Source organism: Hippocampus zosterae, chromosome 14, assembly GCF_025434085.1.
Source record: "Hippocampus zosterae strain Florida chromosome 14, ASM2543408v3, whole genome shotgun sequence".
NCBI lineage: Eukaryota > Metazoa > Chordata > Actinopteri > Syngnathiformes > Syngnathidae > Hippocampus > Hippocampus zosterae.
Window position 1 is genome coordinate 9,614,064 of NC_067464.1, and position 24,169 is coordinate 9,638,232.

General features: G+C 43.6%; 1 protein-coding gene across 7 annotated transcripts in view; it reads left to right on the top strand.

The window, feature by feature from the left end:
* ttll5 (tubulin tyrosine ligase-like family, member 5) overlaps window positions 1-24,169 on the top strand; it is a 49,598-nt gene that overhangs the window by 15,455 nt on the left and 9,974 nt on the right. For 4 of the 7 annotated variants that reach the window (XR_007966740.1, XM_052086357.1, XM_052086358.1 and 1 more), the window contains 15 exons: window positions 2,704-2,795; window positions 3,754-3,846; window positions 3,953-4,044; window positions 4,438-4,500; window positions 5,072-5,220; window positions 5,501-5,756; window positions 6,566-6,683; window positions 7,158-7,304; window positions 7,389-7,480; window positions 7,560-7,687; window positions 8,001-8,495; window positions 9,317-9,504; window positions 11,242-11,357; window positions 17,685-17,883; window positions 22,095-22,276. Coding sequence is in view for 5 of the 7 variants with exons in the window: in XM_052086357.1 (XP_051942317.1) it covers window positions 2,704-2,795; window positions 3,754-3,846; window positions 3,953-4,044; window positions 4,438-4,500; window positions 5,072-5,220; window positions 5,501-5,756; window positions 6,566-6,683; window positions 7,158-7,304; window positions 7,389-7,480; window positions 7,560-7,687; window positions 8,001-8,495; window positions 9,317-9,504; window positions 11,242-11,357; window positions 17,685-17,883; window positions 22,095-22,276 (2,410 nt within the window). In the remaining 2 variants the exon portion in view is untranslated. The remainder of the gene's footprint in view (window positions 1-2,703; window positions 2,796-3,753; window positions 3,847-3,952; window positions 4,045-4,437; window positions 4,501-5,071; window positions 5,221-5,500; window positions 5,757-6,565; window positions 6,684-7,157; window positions 7,305-7,388; window positions 7,481-7,559; window positions 7,688-8,000; window positions 8,496-9,316; window positions 9,505-11,241; window positions 11,358-17,684; window positions 17,884-22,094; window positions 22,277-24,169) is intronic. The other 3 variants (XR_007966742.1, XM_052086360.1, XM_052086361.1) reach the window with 1 other exon arrangement.

Consider the following 24,169-nt stretch of genomic DNA (forward strand, 5'->3'; position numbering starts at 1 on the left):
GCCTTTGCGCTTGTGCATTCCGATACAAAAGTATGAGTCAACGGTGCCGTGCCTTCAAGCAATGAAATCGGGTCATTAATGAAAGGATGGAATCATCTTGTCTCTTGTTTTCGGAATGAGACGTATCACCAAGCCAAGTGAAAATCAGTAGTGGCTTGTAAAACATAACACGTCTATTATGTACGTACCAAAAAATCCCAATCAATTCTGTCTGAAAATACATACTCAGGTTACCCCTCAGACATGTAATTAGTAACTACATCCCATTAGCATTAATACTCTGCCTTTGTGTAGCTGGCAGCACGACGGCATCTAAATGTGTTAGACTAATTGTTGGAAACGTTAAAGCGCAGTGGTCCTCCCTCTGCTGTTGTCACCCAGGGGCAAAGTCATGACCCATTTTATAGAGGTTAAGAAGAATAATGGTTTTTTTTTCATTTAGAAATAGCCTCAGAAAATGCACATAGAGTTTGTTACATTTTAAAACACAGTTTCAAAGAAGTTTGACACACTGCCAAAAGCTTATTGCGAGCAATAACCAGCTCTAGCCAAGAGCTGAGTTGCACTCTGCTGGATTTACAGAGTAGCTCGTGACTACAGCACAAGTGAGTACCATTTTCGCACGCTTACTCAATATTGTACATATGTTGTGAGGTATGTGGGAACTTAGTACTGTTCTTTGTAAAGGCAGCATTTTTCAGACAACTCTTGTGCTGGATCTCAGTTGACAATGAATTGAATGTTGTCTGCATGCAATTCCCTACCATAATTTTTTGTTTGTTTCTTTTACCAGTAGTGCTTCAAGTACACAACGAATTGGCTTGGAGAGTGTAGGGTTTTGTGTCTTATAACTTTAATCCTGAGAATTGCAAAGGCCATTCCTTAGAGGAAGGCCCCGAATACAATGATCCCTCGCTACACCGCAGTTCATTTATCGCAGATTCAGTGCATCGCATTTTGTTTTTCAAAATGCTGTGTTCATAAAAATAAATAAGTCAAGTCAACAGTATTTATAGAGCACTTTCAAACAGCCATCGCTGCATACAAAGTGCTGTACATGGAGCAATTTACATGCACAATAAACAGTAAGACAAATCGGTAATAAAGGCGGTAGAAAGCACCAAACAGTAAAACCAAGAACAAATCTAAGTCATGCTGAGTCGAATGCCAAAGAATACAAGTGAGTTTTGAGGAGGGTTTTGAAGATGAGCAGCGAGGAGGCTTGCCGAATGTTCAGAGGGAGGTCATTCCAGAGAGAGGGACCAGCAACAGAAAAACCTCGATCCCCTCTGAGCCTCAGTTTAGTTCTTGGTACTTCTAATAATGTCTGGTCCACAGACCTGAGGCGCCGGGCAGGTGTAGGGGCGGATGAGCTCAGAGAGGTAAGGTGGCGATAGATTATTCAGAGATTTGAAAACAAAGAGGAGGATCTTCTAAATAACTCTAAAATGAATGGGGAGCTAGTGAAGGGATACCAGAGTAGGAGTTATATGCTCCCTCTTACGAGTACCAGTCAAGAGGCGAGCAGCGGCATTCTGGACCAGCTGAAGGCGCTTAATGGAGGACTGGCTGAGTCCAAAGTAAGGGGCATTCCAGTCATCGAGCCGGGATGTGACAAAGGCATGAATTACTGTCTCAAAGTGTTCATGTGAGAGGAGAGGTTTTATTTTGGCCAGCTGTCTAAGGTGAAAGAAGCTGGATTTAACAACGGCACCAATTTGTCAATCAAGTTTGAAATCACTGAATCACAGAAGTCACAGAAGTTTGGGCCTTAAACACTGTAGACTGTGCCCGAGGATGGGATGTACAAGGGCCACTGGGACCAAACAATATCACCTCTGTCTTCTTTTTCTTTTTCTGCCTTCATTGAATTTCAAGAAATTTTGGGCCATCCAGGTTTTGATTTTTTTCCAGACGGGATAGGAGTAAATAAATAAAATTACACGCCGAATGACTCCCGGGATTTTGTACATGCCTGTACTGTACGGTATACGCAACTGGCATGATTGGTTCCCGGTGCGACATCGACCAACGACAGCACAAGTGAATTTATCCCGCAAGCTGATTGGCTCCGCATTTTCGCAGCCCGACTCGGCACCTTCTATCAGGAGGTGTAGAATAGATGTTGAATAGCCCACAAGTACCACATGAGTAGCCCACTGGCCTGCTCACAACTGCGAAGCATCTATTTTTGTATGTTACTGTTCTAAAATAAAATCCCAATGAGCTGCATCTAACTTTATTTTGTTGCCATTCATCTATTCAACCACACTTTCAGTGGTGTAGTAGTACATTTTGAAATGTCAACATTTCAAAGAAAAATACTGGAGTTCATTTGTTTGTATTGTAGTGGATGACTAAACCTCAGCATTGGTGGAGACAAGTTAGGAAGTGCAACGACATCAAAATAATGTATACAAATTTGATATTTCAGAAGTGCGCTTCCAACTAGTCGCCCTTCACAATATTCTGTACATAAAGAGAAGCTCTCCGTTTCAAAATGGTTGGTCTCTATCATATTATCAACATAGTAGCAGAAGAGCCTCTCTTTTCTCTGAAGATTTACTGTTGGTTTGTATGTTACAAACTGTGTTTTGATTGTGTCCTAGTAGCGAAAATCAAAGCCAATATGAAGTGAAGCACAAATCCAATAGTTAAGAAACGATGTCATTGTTATGTAACAGCCCTTTTTTATCACTAAAGGCTTGGTGTGTCAGGACCCCCTGATGAGGAAGCCTCGCTCGCAGCGAGTCGTCCTGGACCCCGGCCTTAAGCAGCCTGCCCAAAGAACACAGGTACCGAGCCCCATTTCAACCCAGCGCCGCAGAAACGCACTGAGTCATACTCCCACTTTCACCAGTCATGCCAAGCATCGCGCGCACTTTATTCCTGAGAGTGCGTCGACACACAATAACTGTTTCGTGGTGCCATGATGAAATGTGAAGGTCGTGGCTGACTTTGTCCACCCGTTGCTTTTACTGCACCCGCAGCCACTTTACATTTTCTTTTCCTCCCCCATCCATATTAGTTCCCTTTTACTTCTATCCCTTTGCAATTCCCTGACATTTCCTGCCTTACCGGTAAGAAATTGCTTTTGCCCTTTTCCTGATTTGATTATGTTTCTTTTACTATTATTCACTGTGACAGGTAAATGGCCTGTGTGGCTTCATAATGCAGCATTTTAGGAGATTTCTCATTACATTAGCAAAGTGCCCAGCAGAAGTCAATGTTTGAAATACAACAACCTACCACTTGGCTAAAAAGCTTTGAACTTTTCTTTATAGACTCACTGTGACAAACCCAAAAGCCTGATTGTAACTCAGACTTGTCATAGAGGTTGTTGAAGACCTCTGACCGCTTTGAGCAAACCTGTTCGTCTTCCTTTACTTTGACTGGAGCAACAGTTGATCCTTTTATTGAGCGCTGAGGCCCTTTCACTTCTTGGCTGCCTTTACATCCTCCCCCTAGTCACGTCAGATGAATTAAAAGTAATCCTGTTGCTATTTAGATGACATTCTCTGAATGCGATCCTTTGGGGCGCTGTTCTGCTGTCCTGATCTCCACTCCAACCTCTATGCCAAAGCTGTCAATCACTGCTTGGTCGTACATGTTAAGAGAAGGCAATAAAAGTGCGGGGGGCGGGGGGGGACTGCCTTAATATGAATATGTGTAGAATGTATTTGTGTTCATTTGCAATACCGCACATGGTTGATATTGTTATTGTTGATGTGTCCTCATCCCTCGGTTGTGTAGTGGCAGAGGTCCCCAGCAGCCACTAACAGTGAAACAGTGCAGTGTAAAAACAAGCCAGAAGAAGACGACGTTCTGAGCTTGACTGCTGAGCAGGTACAGCCCTGTCGTGTGCTGTGTGTTACGCTTTATGTTCAGGCAGCATTTTCGGGAAGACCTGCATGTCTTAAAACATGTGTTTTGTTTCGTTTCACTGTGGTAGATCAAAGTCCTGAGGAGGACAAGGGAGGAATATGAGAGGAGAGGAGGTTTCATTCGAATATTCCCCACTGAAGACACATGGGAGCTCTATGGGTAAGATGAGCCAAGATGGGGGGTAGGGGGAAGCCTGATTATTTATAATTCCAACATCCCCATCTGTCCATTATGTTACCCGTTTTTATACTTTCCTCAGATGAGTAGGCTCAAATTACTGCCTTGCAACATATTTAAAAAGGTACACCCCCCTTTCCCCTCCCCCAAGCCACTCCTTTATGATAAAATGCCATCAAAGCCTTTATTAGAAGAAGAAATCTTTTTTTAGGCTAACAGTTATATTGCCATCTGAGGATTTACCTCTTGATTAGATACATGGCTATTTCCCGACATGTGTTTTGCAACCTCGTCTGCTTCCCTCCTTTGACTCTATTGAAGCTCATTTGCCTTTTATGATCATTCTGATTTTGCCTATTATCTCCTATTTCTTAGTGGATATCTGGAGTCTAAGACATCATTGAACTCAATGTTGGCAAACAGACTTTTCCATGGAAGGTAAGCATTTCCATTGTGGTCAGGATCAGGGGGCTGGATCGCTCCTTCAGTTTATGGAAGCAGTTGGATTCCAGCATGGAGTTTGTTTTGTCTTTCACTTGGGTAGGTGAGGGGAACAGCTGAGAAGAGGATGTGCGCTCAACTTTTCCAGTGTGCCTACTGTCTATGTGGCATCAGTTGGGGACGGGGAAAGAGAGAGACTGTAGAACAATGTTTATTAATATGTGTTGCGAAAATGCACAAACATTCTTTCAATCAGTGGCCTTTGCTGTTGGTACGGCGTTAACTTATTGGCAGCCTCTCAAGATTGTAACAGACATCGCATGGAAGAGTCTCCCTTTTGAGGTCGTTCAATGCTTTAATGCCTCGGTGACTGTTATTTAACATTTATCCTTTCTCCTTTGGACCATCACTGTCAGTCATGTCAACATCTGGAAAAACGACTCAAACTTACTAATCTTTCTCAGAGTTTGCTCTGCAACGTCTTTTTGGAAATGCTAATTTCCATATAAATCATTGGTATTTTTGTTGTCACCACGGTTGTGTTGACATGTCTTCTTCTGTCTCAAAGGAATGCATGCGGGAATGCGCAGCTGCAGATGGACACACTTGATGGCTACCACGCCGTCCAGTATGAGAGGAAGCTGCCGTCTCTGGAGGCTCGTAAGAAGAGACGGCACCACCTGAGTCATCGCTCTGCTGCTGGAAAGAAAAAATGGGGTAGGCCTGATGTATGCTACTTCAGCTCGGCAAACTGAACTCTAACTGTGGGCTGGAGTGCACTTTTGGTTCCAAAATAAAAAAAAAAATTCCCATGTGTCACACGAAGGTTAGCCAAATGTGGCTCTGTATGAGTTGATGTCATTGCAGCAAAAACAAAAAGCCTATTTTGAGTGTGCTGTGTGTGTGTGTGTGTGTGTGTATGTGTGTGTGTATTTTCGTCAAAAGTTTGGTGATGCAACTGACATATGTCTTCCCCTTGCAATGTTGCATACCTCAGGGAAGGAATCCAAGGCCTCCCTGATGGAGAGCAGTAGCCTGGTGGGAGAGGACTGCTTAGGGGAGAAAAGAGAGGAGACGAAACATATTCTCAAGCCAGTCTCACACAGGGTTTTGGTAGCAGAGCAAAGAAAACAAGTGGCTTCACCGGCGCAGAGCTCTCACGGCGACACTCTATCCAGCTCGCAGGCAGCAGCACGCAACAGCAGGCCCCGTGTCAACCTGCTTCACTTCCTCCAGCAGGGGTGGGACATCAGGTCAGTGTGTGTTCCAGGCGGCTGCTCACACTCTTTCATCATGCTCCCTCATTTTATTTTCTCACGCTAGCCTCCTTGCAAATTGACTTGAAGGGCACGTTTGCTCCCACCAAAGGAGAGGAGCCATAAATTGCCGCAATATTTACCTGCAGGCTAATGTTTTGATGGGGCTATTTTTGTAGCACCACAGGAAAAGAGCAGAGTTGGTGACACCACTCATGTCGAGTGTCCACTTACTGGGATCTGTTGGCTCCTTGCTCTCATTTTGAACCTTAAGGATGGACAACTCAATGAGAACTTTAGTTTTATGTAACTTTTTTTCCATTCGACATTTTCACAATTCTTTTAACACTTAGGTGTGAGGCTGTTTGTTCGCGGACCCGATTGATGCAGATCTTTTGAGACTGATGCCGATTCTGATATTTGGCAGAAATAAAACTATAATTGATTAATCTGCAGGTTAAAAAAAGTGTGTGTGAGTATTTATCTATCTATGTGTATGTGTATGTATGTATATGTATGAACAATTGATACCCACTTTTTTGGATCCCTAAAAGCTTACAACAATGAAGGTATGAATTTCAGACATAACATTTCACTGTCTTTGTTTTATTTTACTTGTTTAACCTGAGAGCATATTGGTACGGCACCACATGAGGTCCCATTATGTTGTTTTAATTACGCAATATTAATGTACATTTGATCCGATAGCTGGGTCAGATTTCACCCGATTGACAAAATCTTGTTGGAAACTCAAGAGGTTTTAATGCCAAAATGCAATTTCTTTCTATCTTTTGTCTCCTCCCCAGTAAAGTGCAGGCCCGGATGACCTTTTCCTGTTACCTACAGCGGGTTCAACAGAGACTTTTGGCAGAGAGCAGGGTCAAAGGCATTCCATCTTGGGCAGACAAGGACAATGACCAAATGGTACAACAATTCCAAACATCTCAGTAGTGGAGTCTCAATGAACAGGAGTGTCATACAGTACCCTGGATGGAACATTGTCTTCTATTGATGTATCAACATTATATGCCAGATTTCCCTTTATTATTACTCATTTGTACCCTGGCTGTGGTTGAATTGAAGACATGGAGGAAAATGGGGCCTCTCAAGAAATTTGCCTTATTGGAAAGTTATGTTGCTGGACTGGAATTATGGCATGTATCATCATTATCTTCATCAGCAGCAACCTCAGACCTTTTAGGAACATCCTTGTGATGTTTGTCTGATTTGTAAGGCTATCCCCGACAGTGATTTGAAAGTGAAAGCAGGATTGTATTCATACTTATAATCATCACTCATTCATAATACTTGGCATTTGTTGCGTGCGTGTGACTGTGTGTGTGTGTGTGTGTGTGTGTGTGTGTGTGTGTGTGTGTGTGTGTGTGTGCGCGCGCACAGGAGCTTGTAGTTCGCTTCCTGCGAAGGGCTGCCAGTAACCTCCAGCAAGACGTTAATGTGGTTTTGCCCAGTCACCAGCTACCAGTCCAAGACCGCAGACGCATCCTGTCCCGCCAACTCGGAGAGTTTATCCAGTCTTACGAAAAGGTGCCTATTTTCAGAGTGTCATTTCACAGAAACACAGAAGACATTGTACGATTTCTTTTCTGTTGTACTTCCTTATCTTCTTAGGAAACTGCGCATCTAGTGAAAAAACAGCAGAACGGTACAGAGGAGAAGTGTGTTGCCGCCAGTGTGTTTCATGACTACATCACTACTGCGAGGTTCGACAAATGGCAAGCCTTCTTGCTGTGTTCAGTGGAGCGATTGCAATCGGCAACTCTCTCTCCCCCTTTTTTTCAGTGAAACTGATCTGGAGGAAGTACTGACGTTCTACACACAGAAAAATAAATCAGCCACCGTCTTCCTCGGTACAAAAGTCAGGCATGTTAAAAAAGCCTATCATGAAAAACATGCCTCCAAAGAGCCAGGCAAGTGTGAGACTCCCATAAACGAGTCCAATCCATGTTTTTTCATGCTTCTCTAACGCTTGGTCTGGTTTATGTTTGATATTTTAATCATTCAAGCACAGTAAACAGAAATTTTGCTGTTTCAAGCTGTAACCACCCCTCCACCCCCCCCCCCCCCCCTCAAAATAAAGGAAAAAAGGTTGAGTCATCCAGGGTGAAGTGAGGGTCACTTTCAAAGGAGTAGATCTCAATTGGAGAAAACAAATGTGTGTCAGAGCCATGGAATGGCTTACTGGTGATAAAGGAGCTCTGGATTCTTTCTTCTTTTGAACAGCTCAGACTGTGTCCAAAGAGGATTCCAGCTTGTCAGAATCAACGCCCTCCACGGGAAAAGTCAGCAGTGACACAGACAACAAAGCCACCGAAAGTCAACCCGCGGTTTGTTTGTCTGAAGGCCAGCTGACCGGATTTGGACATGCAAAAATCCATCCACAAGTCCATTCTTCCCAACGCTGCTCGGGCGTTCCCGCAACTTCAGACTTCCCCCATATTAATCAACAGAGCTACTCCATCAGCCCTTCGTCTTTGCCTCGTCATCGTCCTCTGCCACTTCCCCCGCAACCTCCATCCTATGCTCAATCATTGGCAAAGTCTCAATTCCGCCAGACTAAGACACCGAGTCCTGTTTATACCCCTCATCCAACCCAGCTTCTCTGGAGGATCCCATCTTCCACTGCGCTCTCGTCAAGTTCCGGAGCAGCTTCTTCCATCAACAGCACCCTTCACGTATATAGCCAGAAGCTCTCTCGACCAACATCTGCAGACCAAGGTAAGTGCTTCTGTCCACGCCATGCTTTTTTTCCCCAAAGTGAGTGAATTCAAGTGAATTTGTTCAATGAGAACAAAATTTGAAGAGATAGTTTATTTACATCAAATCATGGAAGGATGTTAATTATTTGCACAACCCCATCTTGCCAACAAAACAGCACCTAATTGTCTCCACTAATGTTTCACAAAATTGGAGAAGGGGGATCTTCAACTATTCATCTTAGCACAATCGGACTCATCCAGCGGACCTGTATTCTCTCATCAGCACTCTCCACTTGAGCTTACTCCACAGGTTTTCAATGGGGTTGAGGTCTGGGATCTATGAAGGCTTTGGGGGGTGCTTGATTTTGTGTCTGGTTGAACCATGTCTACAATTTTCAGCTTCTGCAATGAAAATTGAAGGTTTGTAACAAATGTTAACCAGCAGTACCAAAAATTTTGGAGGGCGCTGTTTCTAAACTAGCTAACCCCAGAATGAAAATGGTAGTCAGTTTGTCTGTTCCAAGTGAACAGTGTGTCTTTCTTTTTTAAGCAGGAAGATGCACCACTCTTTCTCTCTCTGTGTTGGAGAAATTTATTCTCTGGTGTTTCAGTCATGATAGGAGTGTTCCCATCTGCGCTACATGGGCAAAAAAAAAAAAAAGCGCATGATCATATTTTTACGTCAACCTTTGTCAACTAGAAAGTAGCCCACTTGCTAACATGTGCACAGACCGACAAACACAGAAACACAAGCTGCTTTTGTTCATTTTTCAGCTATACCGAGGGCCTGGTTTTCCTCAATTCTTCCATGCTCACACTTTTCTTCTGTCTGTATTGCAGTGTCCAAAATGTACAGCTCCAGTAAGCTGAAGTCAAACTTTGAGGGAGGCTTCGGGGAGTTGAACCCTCTTACTGTCCAGGCCCAGTCCAACCAGCAGGCCTTCATCTCAGCCCTCCAGAAGCTGGCAGACAAGCAGGTTGCTCGCAACACTGCTGGCTCCAGTCACATCAACCTCCTGACACGACATGTGAGTTCACTTGCAACTTTCTTAACAAAGTGGTCCCACCTGGAGCTAGGCTATGTTCAAATAAGAATGTACAGTATGTTGGGTTAATAAACAGTGTTTCATGGATGGAAGACAAATGTGGCCCGTTTGCAGGAGGCTCTCTCTCTGTGAGGTCTTTTGTATTTCTCTTTGGCAATGTTTAATTCTTTCCTGACCCCCTGCTGACCGGCGTCATCTAGTTTGCTCACTCTTCCAGCAGACCTGTCGGAGCCGGAGGGTCTGCAGCCGCGAGCAGCGCACCTTCCTCCCTCTCGGTTGCCTGTCGACTGTGGCTTTTTTTGGGGGTGGCTTTTGGTTCAGGGTTTGAAACTGGCTGAGCGGAGCATCACGCCTCTGCTCTGTGTGAGGTCTCATTATCAGATGCACCGTGGGGGAGTGATTTCTGTTGATACTCAACAAGCTGCTCTTTTGCGATAATTGATGCTTATAAATACAGGAATGTAACGAAGCAACGCTTCACATCAGCCTCCTCACCTAACTTCTCCCCCATTATCCTGGTCGGTTGGTGCGTTAAGCCCATCGGTCTTTGCTCACACCCCCTCCGGCTGCTCTTCCTCCTACCGCATATCTGCTTCGGTGGATGTTTTCTGTCAGACTTTCTTTGGATGACACAAGACCACACAGGCTGCAGTTAAGCCGCTTTGGCGTTATTCTGTCGATCTGAAAGGTGTTTTCTGTCTTCCCTTTGAGAAGTGAGTCGAGGACATGGCAGCAATTTGTTTTGCAGAGCAAAGGAGACCTGTGTGCCGCTGAGTCTTATTAAGGGCTCAGATTATAAGTCATTAAATCACTAGCTGAAGCAAAAGGAGAACTTTGTAAACATGAACAAATCCCTCTTACACACTGCATAACCTTCTCCGGTCTTAGTGATTACTCGCTCTCATGGAAGTTTTCGTACAAAAAAATAGAAGTAAAAAAAAAAATCTGTCTGAACTTGAAATCCAATTAACAATTGCACAATTACACTCCTGCCCAGCAATGCATAGATGGGATGATTAAATTATTGTAAAACTCTTAACATATTATAAAGTATGCTAGATGGCCAGTCTTTGCAGAATTAGCCCTGCAATGATCCTCGCAATTTCATCATGGGAGACAAAACGTGTACTGTGTGTGCGCCTTCCCCTAAAATGTCAGTCAGTTGCTTGACTAATGAACTTGACAATTGGTCATGTGAGTACAGCGAGGCCGTGGCGGCAGCGTGATAACGAGCCAGCCCACGTCAATGTGAAAGGCTTCCACAGTTGGGTGACACGCTGCTAGTTGTAGTGGAAAAGCTGACATGTTTCCTCCATCCTGAAACACTTGGCATCATCACAATGTTTGGTCTTTTCGTGCCAAAGCAGGCGAGTGAAACAAATAAACAACACAGTAAGTAGCGTGTGGTGCCGTTTCGGGTTTTCCAGGGAGAGCGCCGAACTGAGGCGCTGATCAGTTTGTAAATCGATTTGGACGAGCGAGTCATGATATCTGCTCCTTTAAAGGAGAGAGAGGGAGTGGTCCACCTGGATTTAGTGCTGAGCAGCGAGTAGGTTGGCCACGTGCTGTGTGTAAATTTTACATGACCTTTAATATTGCTTCGAGAGCACCATAAGCATGGGGAAGGACAGTGGTTCTCGGGTTTTGTAAATATGGTTGAAATGACACAAAGTAGTTTTGGATTGTTGGATGTTTTCAACTTCTCTCTACCCTCCACAGCTGACCAGGCTAAACCTGGCGAGCCGGATGTTAAATGGAGAGAGTCCAAAGATGCTGACCCCATCTGCCGCAGGGCTGGACCACCCCTCAACTGATCCTCTTAGAAACAGGACCCAGTAAGTCCAAAGAAATGCTCTAAAATCCTCTTAACTAAATGTGAGTATATATTCTGGGTTGCACAAAGATTTGGGTAGATGTGTCATTTTCATGTGATTGCTTATCATTTTTTTCATCAGTTTTTATTTTCACTTTCATTGATGAATTCGAACAACATATACCATATCATTTACTGTGATATAAGTATAAATAAAGCTATAAATAAATTGGAGGTCAGCATTTTGCTATGGCCCTCACTTGCCATTTATGAGAGGGTGCAATCAGCTGATTTAACCCAGTTGTCCGGGGCAGCAGCCTGGTCCCCCAATCGCTTTTGCACCTCGGATTACTTTCACATGGAGACATATTTTAATGGATCATAGAAGCCGCGGCACAATGAGACACAATGCCCGTGAAACCCACCGTCTTGTCAGGGGCAGTTTCTTGTTTGGTACACAGTAGAAATCTGTCAGGCCAGTCAAATCAAGTCAGCTGCCACAACAAGATGGAGATGAATGCCCTGTTAGGCTTTTATTTTGAAGTTGGCATCAAAAGCAATCGTGCCGACTGACTTGGGGTCTGTGGATTGGAGGTGGATGCCCGGAGCTGCAGCCCCCCTCAACTCCTCTTGCATGCCACCGTTTGATATGCAAATGCCCACTCACACAATCGAATCTGGTGAGGCGTTTCACATTTTTGGTGCAAATGCACACCTGCACACCACTTATAGTATGTGTGCCCTGGAATTACCAGTTTTTCTTCCCTCAATCATTTTTAAATTCAACTTTAAGACAACCAATTTAAAATAAATTCTGAAAGCAAGTGCTTATATTGTACGTTAAGCATAATTTGTTTTGTAAATCAACAAAATACATCTTAATGAGTACAGCTGGAGATGATGCATATCACATGCTCATTAATGTTAATTGCAAAGCTAAACAATAAATCTATCCTCGGACTGTGTGGTGTTTAAACTTTCTTGCTTTTTCCATTTTAATTTTTTTTTTAAATTTCCAATTATGTCTCCCAGGCCCAAAACCTATAAAGTGTTTCATTTGAGTGTTAAAATTTTGAAGATCAAGTACACAGTCCCGGTGAGAAAAATGATACAGTGGAGCTGCTCAGCTATCAAGTATTGTTCCCTTTCTCTAAATTCTTGTCCTGAGGACATATTTGTGTGATTTACTTCAGACACTTGGAGCGTGTTTGAGCCCATGAGTGTATTTGGTCACACTCGATAGCACCGTAAGTCTCTCTCAGTGGTTTTAGTGGTTTCAGACTTGTAGATTGAAAAATGCCAGGGTAATGATGTTGGAGTGGACACCGCCCTGCGAGCAGAATAGTTTCAATTGACACTTAATCCGAACGTGTCTTTGTCTCACTTTAATGCTGCTCAAGGATTACGTAAAGTGGAGGAAGTCAGCAGACTTCCTGGCCTCAATTTTCTTAAATAGTGACAGACAGACAGGAGGTCATCATGTTTCACTGTTCCCGAATGATGGGCACATGATTTCGTATTTCTCACTGTCTCATTGACTCTATGCTGAAAAGTAGTTGACCATTCATCACTGAGTTTCAACCTCACCATGCTGCTCGATCCAGACTGTTTTTCCTGTCCAGCACTTCCTTAGTTTTGGACCTGCGAGGGAATTCCAAGAATGTTTGGCTCTTCCCTTTTAAAATCTTTTATCCGCACAAATCATGAATGAGAGTTTCTTTTCTTTTTTGTTTTTGTTTTACTATTAGAGATAGCTTGCTGTTACTTTTTTATTAGAATGTCTGTGGATCTCCCCCAACCCACCCATCCCCCCAAAAAAAGAATAACGACACTTGATCTTTATATTCACTTTTTCAAGGAACAGTAGTAAAAATGCCACATTGTTGTCCAATTGTGTTGAATCAGCATTCAGGATAAAACATAGTAAGTCAATATTTCATTTTGTTGAGTGTGCATAGATTTAAAAACACTGTAGATAAATTTAGATTTAGATTTGAATTAATAAATGCTGTTAAATTTACTTTTATTTGTATATCAGATATACAAACACTTCAGTCATAATATTGAAAGCATTTTCGCTCACACTGAGTGGTAACATTTAGCGAATGAGAGGTTTTACATTTGATTAAAGAGCAATAAAAAAACATTTGAAAGTTCTTCAATTTGGCTTCAATGTCATATACAAATGAAATCTCAAAAGAGCATTGCAACACAACAACTCGTCCAGAGAAGCTTGCGTGTTTTAGAATTTTGGGAAGGTTCTATCGTGTAGTGGTGGTCATCACATCTGCTTTACATGTCCTGGGTTTGATCTCCAGTCAAAGTAAATTGCTCTAATGACATGACTCAGGGGGTCAAGTGGCTGCTAGTTAATCAAGGAGATTGTTGTTTTGACTCCTGCCTTCCCTCTCAGACCGTTCAAACTATCCGTCAGGGAATAGACCGACCCCGCAACCATTTTCCTCGCTGTGGCCAGTAAGGGAATAAGTTGCTGTTGTTTTGGAACTCAAGCTGTGACTATCCCATTTTTGAAATGGGATAATCGTGAAAATTTTGCTGGACCAATTTGAACTTTTTTTGTGAACCATTTCTATTTCACACCACAGTCTGTATAAATTGGTGTTTTACACAGAGATAGTGTTTTTGTAATAGGTCACGTCGGATGTCCTCGGTTTCGCATTGGCCTCCTCCCGCTGAGTAAATCCAGCTTTAATAAGATATTAGTCCAGATATTACGATGATTTCGCCTCTCTGCCTCTCAGAATTTCCTGAGTCCCTCCCCCTATGCTCGGCCCGGGGGTTTGTGCCAAACATACTGAAACCGTTAAGCGCACTGGCTCTTAAGGCAACCACAGGGGTGAATTATGATCTGGTCCAAAGAGCAGTTGTGGGTCTTTGAAGTGCCGCTGCCAGGATCCAGCAGGTATGCTGCATCAGCATTCACAACAGTGACTTCTTCTATAGCAAAGGCCGTCAGCTGGCTGGGAAACAACACTGCTTGTCCCATTACAACCACTGTAAACTTTAGGATTATTTTCGGCAAGTGTTTCAAGTGGCACATACAGGTTTTGACCTCGATTCGGTGCTCTGCGGAATGTTTTTTTTGTATACCTTTTGAAACACAGACAACCACACCAAACTACGATCCAATATATCTAACTTAACCTTGAAAATACTTCTATTTTATACATATGACAATTATGGTTGGCCAGTAAGATGACGGTAATATTAAATCAACAGTGGTTGTCCTCTTGTGTAATGTGAAGAAGTTTGATCATCTCTGGTTGTTTTAGCACCCTCGCCACAGAAACAGACATCTAAACTATTGTCTCTCTGGGCATGCGGTATTTTTAGTTCGCCTCAGTGCTTTGTCACACGGTTGTTTGACTTGGTTGAATATTGTCAGGACATTCCAGAGAATTTTATATCGGCCAGTTTGCTGAACTAACAAACCCGACTAATAAAAAGACTCTGTCTGCCATCAAAAGAAGTTCAACATTTTTACCAAAAGTTCCACAAAATTGGCTTGATGTCTCTCCGCCTTTGAATTTAAAATATGTTTTTATTTCGCGACTGATTAGAGACAGATGTTGTAATGGGAGGGCGGGTGGTTTTACGCTATTCAGCGTGCTGTGTTACTACATGCATGTAGGGCAGTACTTCATGATTGTTGTCAATAATAGTTTGTCTTTTAAATTAGTAAAAGATGCACTTTCTTAAGCAAGCGCCACTCTATTGAAGAGGGGGGCCGGGGGTGGTGGGCAGGCTCAACTCTGGGATGCTGTGGCACGTCATCCCACACTGTCCATTTTCCCACATTCACACTAAGTGAGATTAATGTCGCACATGTGCTCAACTGACACTGCTGTATTGTTTGACCAGAACTTATATCGGCGTATTATGAAGCATAGTGAGCACGGCAGGGAGTCGGGCAGGAAGTCTTGGATATTTTGCAAGAGCTGTTCTTTTCACTCACCCCCCAACCTCCACACCCTTTTTTTGTTCCTGCATCTCAACGATGAAGCTAAAATTAGTCGTTGACGTGACAAAATTCTCAGGCCATAGACTAGTAAAATTGTGGCACTGCAACTCCCCGTGGTCCAATGTAACTCATTAAAAGAAATGACTGCTGTAAACAAAGAATGCGCTCTTGTTTTGTCTGTTGACCGCTGACCTTGACATGCTCACAGACAAGCTTTTGTTTCCAGGAGCAAAAAAATAATAATTGAACTGACCTTCACACTACTTGTTGTAAAATAGGTCCTATTATGTTATCTGAGAACTGCATTGAGGGGTGGGGGTGTTTTGTTTTCTTTTGGCCACACAACGGCCGGAATATATTTCACTTGAGCAGCACAAGATGGCTATCACACATTGTTATTCAAAAATTAATTGAACTGCCGTACTTGACTTTTTCATCTCAAGATACTGTGGCTTTTTTATATGCGTGTGAGTTAGTAGGCGAGTGGAAAAATGAAATTGGGGGAATTCTAAAGACCCCCCACCCAATAAGACCCCTTTGGGATCTAATTTCCTAAACCGGGCTAGTTTCACTCTCTATTTTTGTCCAATCTCTCCTCACTGCTTCCGATAGTGCTCTTTAGGGCATTATTTTTAGCTGGGGCCAGCCTGAAGTAGTCCGAACACACTATACGCACGAGCTGCTTGTCTGTGATGGATTAGGCTTTTCAAAAGCGTTTATTGTCATGATATAGAAACAGTATCACAATGCAGGCAGGAAAACCATGAGGTCAATCTATTCAGGGACAGAGAACTTGATTTTGATTTAATTTCCTCCATCATTGTAGTGGTAGTCTGCTTTCCGTGCTGAATGTCTTGGATTCAATCCACAGTGGACTTAAAAGTATTTTAATGGCTTGTGTGAGGTGGTCTAGATTGAACAAGCAATTTGCTCTATTGATTTACGCTTGTACTTAGATGGTTCAAACTTTAGTATTTTTTGGGATGACAACAAACCTCCAATAGCTCCTAATATTGTTCCATTATTCTGCATTTCCCCGCTGTCGAACTGTCAAGCAGTAGTACTGTATCATCATTTAATTACACTTCTTGAAGTTGGAGTGGAGCTACATGACTGAACATTGCTGGTTGGTCAAAGACAGCGTCACTCTATAGACAAAAGTAGTGTGCCACCTCGCCATTTTACCTTTGGAACCCAAAGTGCTAAAAACTGGCCTTTCAAAATGGTTTCCTGCAAGTTGGGAGCATACGATTGGCCACAATCTATAAATCAATAACGACATGTTTTGTATTAAGGAAGAGGTGTATTCTACAAAATCTTTGTATTTCTGTTTTTACCCTGCCATGCACCATTAATGATAACCTGGACCCTGATAAACATGATAGGCAGTCCACTGTAGTAACCTCTATCCTCGAAAGGGTTAAAATCTCACATTCATTGTTTTTTTAACTTAAGGGACCTTGCCATCTATGGACCACAATGATTTCATTTGCTCCCTTCTGTTCACTTGATAAAAGGATTGGACATTAATGGTTAAACAGAGGCGGTGTTGTAATGTTAAATGTCATATCCGTCTTGGTTTTTGTTGTTGTTGATGTCATCATGCATCCACATATCACGGTCTTGCGGGTTCCTCAGATGAGGTCAAATGAAATGCAGAAATGCTCTTAAAATTAGTTCCATTGCTCCTGGAATCTTTGGGTCATAAGGGAACAATTGATTGAATATAAGCATGTCTGAGGATGAGGCCGGTCTCCTCTATTCTCCAACGGTGGTTATAAAAAAAAAAAAAAGAAAACGGCTTAGTTCTAATATCAGATAATCCAGTTAATCCAAACTCGTGTTACTGGTCAAACGGTTTTCTTTCCAGGTTGTGGCTTTGTGATGTGAATGGAACGTGAAGCTCTGGGACTACTGAGGCAACGGTTTTGGTTTGCTGTCGAGCTGCCACAAGCGTTGCCCTCGAATTTGACTCAGATTTGCACACTTAAATCCAACGTCTCTGACAGCCTGATATGAGCTGCGAGATGACACTCTATATATATCACTGATGTTTAACATGCTTGAATAGGGCGAGAGAATCATCTTATGCCTCGCCCCTGCAGGTGTTTATTTATTTAATGAACGCAATTACAATTTATAATGCAAACACCATTTTTAGTCGCCAGTTATGTGAAATGTTGATTCTGAAATTAGGTCTGGAATGAACTATTTCTTCAGAAAAATGTTTGCCATAGAGTTTTATAATTTATAGCTTATTGTAGTTTGGGCATGGGACTATTTTTCATGAATTAGGGAGAAGTAGTAGAAAATGTGTTGTTCTCTACTAACTACATCCCTTCAATCTGAAATCTTTGCAATCTTAAGTCAGGGGCGGATGAATGATGGTGACGTTTCCGGTGGCAGACAGAGTAACAGCGACGTCAGCACTGTTACGGTGTCTAGTCCTGAGGGGAGCTGCTATCGTGTGAGTGGAAACCATCAGCATCAGTTTGCTGGCCAGCAAACGCAACCGCAAAGAATTCAGCCGTGGCAATTGTTGGACCAGAGCCATTGCGGATACCAGGTACCAACAGTATCACTCACTCTTCATTGTGATAACCCCTTGTGATTTGCAGTGAATACGAACTGACTCCTGCAATGAATAGCGAAAAACTGTGATAGATGAAAAAACAATGTTTATAATTGTCTATATTAATAGTTAAAACCATATCATCTGTTTTATGATGGCGTACCGATTTGGTTATTATTTCTGTCATTGTGGTTTTAAAATGTAATATGTCTCAATATGCTATTTTAGAAACATGCCGTTGGACTACAGCTGCAAACTAGCGTTCATGCCAAGTCCGGCGCATTTACACTCTTTATTTTTGTGTTTATTAACGTGAACTGTCCAAAAATATGACCCCGAAACAGTTTGATATGATTTCAAACTCACAAAGTTAAAAACAAACCAAAAAAAGGTTCCCTGCAACTTCCAATAACAGCCCAGGCTAAACTTGTCTTCTCGTTGACATGTAAAAATTCTTAGTTGAGATGTAAGTCCAGTGGTTAGCACGTCGGCTTCACAGTGCAGAGGTACCGGGTTCGATTCCAGCTTAGGCCTCCCTGTGTGGAGTTTGCATGCTCTCCCCGGGCCGGCGTGGGTTTTCTCCGGGTGCTCCGGTTTTCTCCCACATTCCAAAAACATGCGTGGCATGCTGATTGAACACTCTAAATTGTCCCTCGGTGTGAGTGTGAGTGCGAATGGTTGTTCGTTTCTGTGTGCCCTGCGATTGGCTGGCAATTGATTCAGGGTGTCCCCCGCCTACTGCCCGAAGACAGCTGGGATAGGCTCCAGCACCCCCCGCGACCCTAGTGAGGATCAAGCGGCTCGGAAGATGAATGAATGAGATGTATCACGCCAATATATTGTACCGGTACTTACTTTTGTGCCTTCCTAGAGTATTTCACACAAACACCCCCCTCACAAAAAACAAATGGGAGAGTTTTTCATGCAACTAATATGTAGGGGATTACTGTACACACTAGATATCATACACGACAGTCAAACCAGAGACAGCTTGAACAGGCCACGAGAGGGGGTGCTGCTAAACACAGGGATTTTGGTATACAATACTTTCGATGATTATATTATTCACAGTTTGGGTGTAAGCATTTTTATGCTCCTTTTAATGGTGAAGTCTAAATGTGTTAAGTTTAGGATTGATTTTAACTTTCATAAAAACATTCAAATGCTGAGTACGGCGGCCCTCACAGTGCTGAGGTGCCAGGTTCAATTCTAGCTCCGGCATCCCTGTGTGGAGTTTATATGTTCTCCCCGGGCCTGTGTCGGTTTTCTCTGGGTATTCCGGTTTCCTCCCACATTCCAAAAACATAGCAGGCTGATTGAACACTTGAAATTGTCCCGAGGTGTGAGTGTGAGCGCAGATGGTTGTTCGTGTCTATGTGTGCCCTGCGATTGTCTGGCACCTGTTGCCAGACAATCGCAGGGTGTCCCCCGCCTACTGCCTGAAGACTGCTGGGATATGTTTAAGCAGCCCTTGGGACCCTTATGAGGATAAGTGGATCGGAAAATGGATGGAAGAATGGATGCTGAGCACAGATGAAATCCGAGTGACTTGTCCGTGAACGTTTGACCCCTTAATTTTAAAACACACACACATACACGCACACGCACAAAACATTACCTTACCTAAGTAGTGTGCTGTCCAAGAAGCACCCACATGAAGGGGATGGTTTTATGTTAGCATTTCCAAAGCTATTCAGAGAATCTCCGTCTAAACCACTTGGTCTTTCAATGAGAACATCCCACCTCATAGAAGCTCATTCCTGGCGAGCCGAACGTGCCTCCTGACTCAAAACTACGTTGTTTGGCTGGGCTACACAGCCAGGCTTGGATTTTAAGTAATCAAGGAATGTTACCCATGAGTGAATGAGGTGTTATTTTTCCGAGTTAGTACAAGGAAAGTCAAGTGTCACCATTAAAACATAGAAGTCATTTTCTCCAGTCTGCTTGCCTAAATTTTCTGAAGACGAGAGACATTTTACGTCTTTAGGAAAAACACATAGTCCTCACCGCCATGTTTCTGCACAGTGGCTCTGAAAGATGATCCCGAGGAGGAGTGCATTTATTCATTTTCCAGTGGATTTTGTGGAGTCAACACAAAGATGGAGTGAAGTGGAGACAGGAGGGTGCCATGGGACAGCTTACAGTGTGGAATGACTGGAAGCAAGCACTTTTTTCCAAGCTGTTCTCAGTAATGCCGTTTCTCCCACCTCATTGTTTTTTCATCTTCAGAGCTGAGGCTCAATTCATGCAATTCACGTGACATTTGTCTTGTCTTGGCTCCAGCAGCTCCATACAGGGCACTTTAATGTGATCACTCTACTCTGGTCCGTCATCATTCAGTCGATTGAACACTTCTCATCCGCTAAGCAAAATGGCCTAAAAAATATCCCACAAAATCATTGGCTCCATTGCTCAATGAATGAAGTGCTGGAGCCATCCAGTCACGCAACCCTCATAAACTGCGCTCATAGAGAGGGGGACTCCAGTTATATTTGATTACCCCCAGTCCAATCCTTGCTGTCGTTTTCTGTTCATTCCACCCATGTGCATCTTCCCGACAGTTTGTCCTGACAACTTCTTCACTGCCTGTTAAATCTATATTCTTTTTTTCTTTTTCTTTTTTTTCGGCAAGTCCAGGAATGTTGTGCAAGACAATCCCATCAACTACATGACTTCATTCTATTTTTTTTTCAGTGTGTTTTTTAAAATTGGCTTTTGGCTACCCAAGCGCACCTCCCTGGCTCTCCCATTGGAAGCGTGAGTGTCCATATTTGTAGGGTTTCCGGGAGGGAGAAATAGTCAAGGGGGGCTGTTCTGACTCTCCCCTCCACGTTTCACTGATTGGGTGCAGACTGTGTGGCTCCTCCGTGGGCTTGGCCTGAGGCCACCTGGCAGCCAAACAAAGGTGCCCTTCCTGGCCTTGCTCAAACTGAAATGCAGCCACAGGCCATGCAACCTGGAAACTCGGATTCTCATTTATCTGCACAGAAATTACATCAGATATTCTCAATCCCAGTGGCGGCCCTTTGATGGTCTGAGATGCTGATGGTCTTCGAGCTTCACAGTACAGTAAGACCATCAGCATCTCAGATAACCATATGCAACTGCACACGCAACACTTTTATCAGCGCTGTAAGGATGGATTGAAGTGCAGCCCTAAAATATTATGTCAGAAAGAGTTTGGAACGGAAAACCTCTTCCACCCAAGTCTTTGAAGTACTCCTTTAAGCAAACAAAGAATTGCTTTTTAGTGCAGCCAATTGCAATAAAAAAGATAATCTTGCTCTCTTTCAATATGGCATGTCATTTTGAACTGTAGCATCAGTGGCATCATTAATTATAATGATCTTAAAAAAAAAATCACTTAACCCTGCAGTTCCTCCTTGGTTGACTCCCAGAACATCTAGTGTAGTTTTTCCCTGCAGCTCGTAGTGTAGTTTGACACCCCATTTGCAAGGCAGGACACTTTCTTGGAAATAGCTGTGAGGAAATCTGAATTTAGCTTTCAACTATTGCCCAAGGTCTCTAGCTTTGGATACAGATGGAGAGAAATCGGATAAAATCGTCCCAAAGTCCAGGTTAAAAATATATATATATATATATAACTACAATGGCACTCATTTGAGTGTAGGCAATGGCAAGACATTTCAATGTGATTTGTTTCATTGAAAATTTACATGATTGGTGATACTGTTCCACCCATCTCTTTGTTATATGCACTGTACTTTACACAATGGTTGCCAACTGCCCCACATCACAAGGCATAAAAACAACGTTTAAAGCTTATTAATTTAACCGAAGAGTTTAACCCTTTCATGCACCCTGTAACCATGGGTGTCAAATTCATTTTTTGTCACGGGCCACTTCGGAGTTACAGCTTCCCTCAGAGGGCCGGTGCAAAATCTCAATGTTATTTATTACCCATGACAATTTCCCATTTTGGTACAGATTTCAGCAAGAATCATGATAGTCGACACACATGATTTGCTCCCGCGGGCCACATCAAATGACGTGGGGGCCGGATCTGGCCCCCGGGCCTTGACTTTGACACCTGTGCTCTTATCTGATAACATGATAAGCCGTCCACTGTAGTAACTGCTGACCGTGAAAGAACTGTGTCGGTTAGCTGGGATACTTCCTTCCTGCACAGTAATTGGAATAGAAAATGGAGGGCAAGTCTCTAATTTAAACTTCTTATCCCTTAGGATCAACATTCAGACGAAACAAACGCTCCATATGCGGAGGTTCCAACAAAATCTTCCAGCTCTACTGGACCACCCCATCACAGTCACATCAGGACCCGTGATAGTTCCGTTCTCTCCCCAAAGCCACCCAGCGAGGCCAGAGAGGGCACGATCAGGAAACCAGCAGCAGCACGCCTCGGCAAGTAAGGGCTGCCTTCCGTATTTACTCCTGATTCTTGTTGCTTCTGGCGTGAGAATATATGGCGTCGTGAAGTTCAAGAGGACAAGGCTAATTCTAATGAGAGTTCCAACATGTGCGCTGTGCTCCACGTCTCTCTTGGCTGCAGGGTGGATCTGCCTCTTCGGTAAACAACCTCCACACAGGCCCGATTTCTGCCTGAACCATAAACACAACGTGGTTCAGTGGAAGGGCCGGGCTCGCAGCGCCATTTAAATCCTGTTTGGTTTGGAGATAAGCTAAAGAGCACAGGAGGGAAAATTAAAGGAAAAGAGTGAAACGGTGCTTAACGGCGAGTTCCCCCACTCACTTTCTGACTTTATTACCACACCATTTGGCCAAATTACGCAAGAAAGACAAACCCCTGTGATCAGAGACTCCTCTATTAGTGTAATGCTCTCTGCAGGTGCGATGGCTTGATCACACTCACAAAATCTGTCCGTGAGGTTACAGCTGTGCACACTGTACAGTATATTTCGCCATGTTTACATACGGCGTGGATGTTAGCAGGCTTGTTGAAAGCCTGACGGGAGAATGTTACTATTGTGGAGACTGGCCCGGAAATTCACCTAGCTGGCAAGCTAAGCTTTGTAGTTAAACGAACAGGGGTGCAGCCCAGGGCTTGTAGTGAAGGTTAGTGCAGCCGGTTAGGTGTCGTGTTTGCTCCTCGGTGTGTGTGTGTGTGTGTGTGTGTGTGTGTGTGCGTGCATGTGCGCGTGTGTGTCTCTTCCTGGCAGTTGCCGTGTTTACCCACTGCATGTGGAATTCCAGAGCAACCTTCCCCTCCCCAAAGCCGAAGACCCCCCTCTCCTCCAACACTCTCCTCCGTGCTGCATTTTTGTGGTCGACCAGTGTGACAGGGGAGAGTGTGGGAAAAACGGAAGCTTCAGGACCAAAAAGCACTGATGGAAACAATGCAACGAAAGAAGAAAGAGAATGGAAACAAGTGACAGAAAATTCAACTCTGTCCGGGGAAATAGAGATGATTGTTTGCAGAGAACGGCGGGATAATAAGTTGCTTCCCTTCTAGCGCTCATTTTAGGGGCAACCTTATCCTGCTGTTATCTGATATTCATCCCAGTGTATGCTTAAGCCTGTCGACTTACAATGGAATCACTGTGCTTGGTTTATTCATACAGTTCAAGGTTATCCACCTTCCCCTCACCGGCTGTTCAACTGCACACCGCACCATACAGTACAAACGTGCCACTGATCAGTGTGACACTGGCTCGTTTCATCTGTTTATCGGAGGAATGTTTCACTTGTGGGACTGTTTCACAAAGGCCTAGTCATTTGTGGAGATAGGCAATTTAAATGTAGAGCAAGTCATCCATCATAATAACGCAAAAGTGTCTACCAGATGCAGACAAAGCGAACATTATTCCATTGCGTCAAGATGTCGCAACTCATCTGCTCCTCTGGCTACTCAAGCATCGACCCAGTGAGTCATGTTTGTAACTCCCATGATTTGCACGGCTCAGTTTTTTACGCCGGATGCCCTTGCTGATGCAATATGCTCATTGAGCCAGATTTGGGACCGGCACTGTAGATATCCAATGGCTGACTGCTGGGGCAAGGAGCCAAAGGCAAAGCAGCACCATTTACCACTACGTGACCGATGCCACCGCTTGAATATGGAGTGACAATCAAAAACCTCACAATCTCCCCAAAGTCCAGCGCCAACATTGATACTGGCCGGAAAGGAGAAGCTGCAAGCAGCCAAGATCACTTTTACACTGCCGACTTTCTGGGTCAGCCAACATGTGGCACACGCATGTGGGGCAAACTTGCCTGAAGTTGGTATCACATGGGTTGAGCAACGTTCTCTGTCCTATCAACGTACCACAGCTGCCAACCC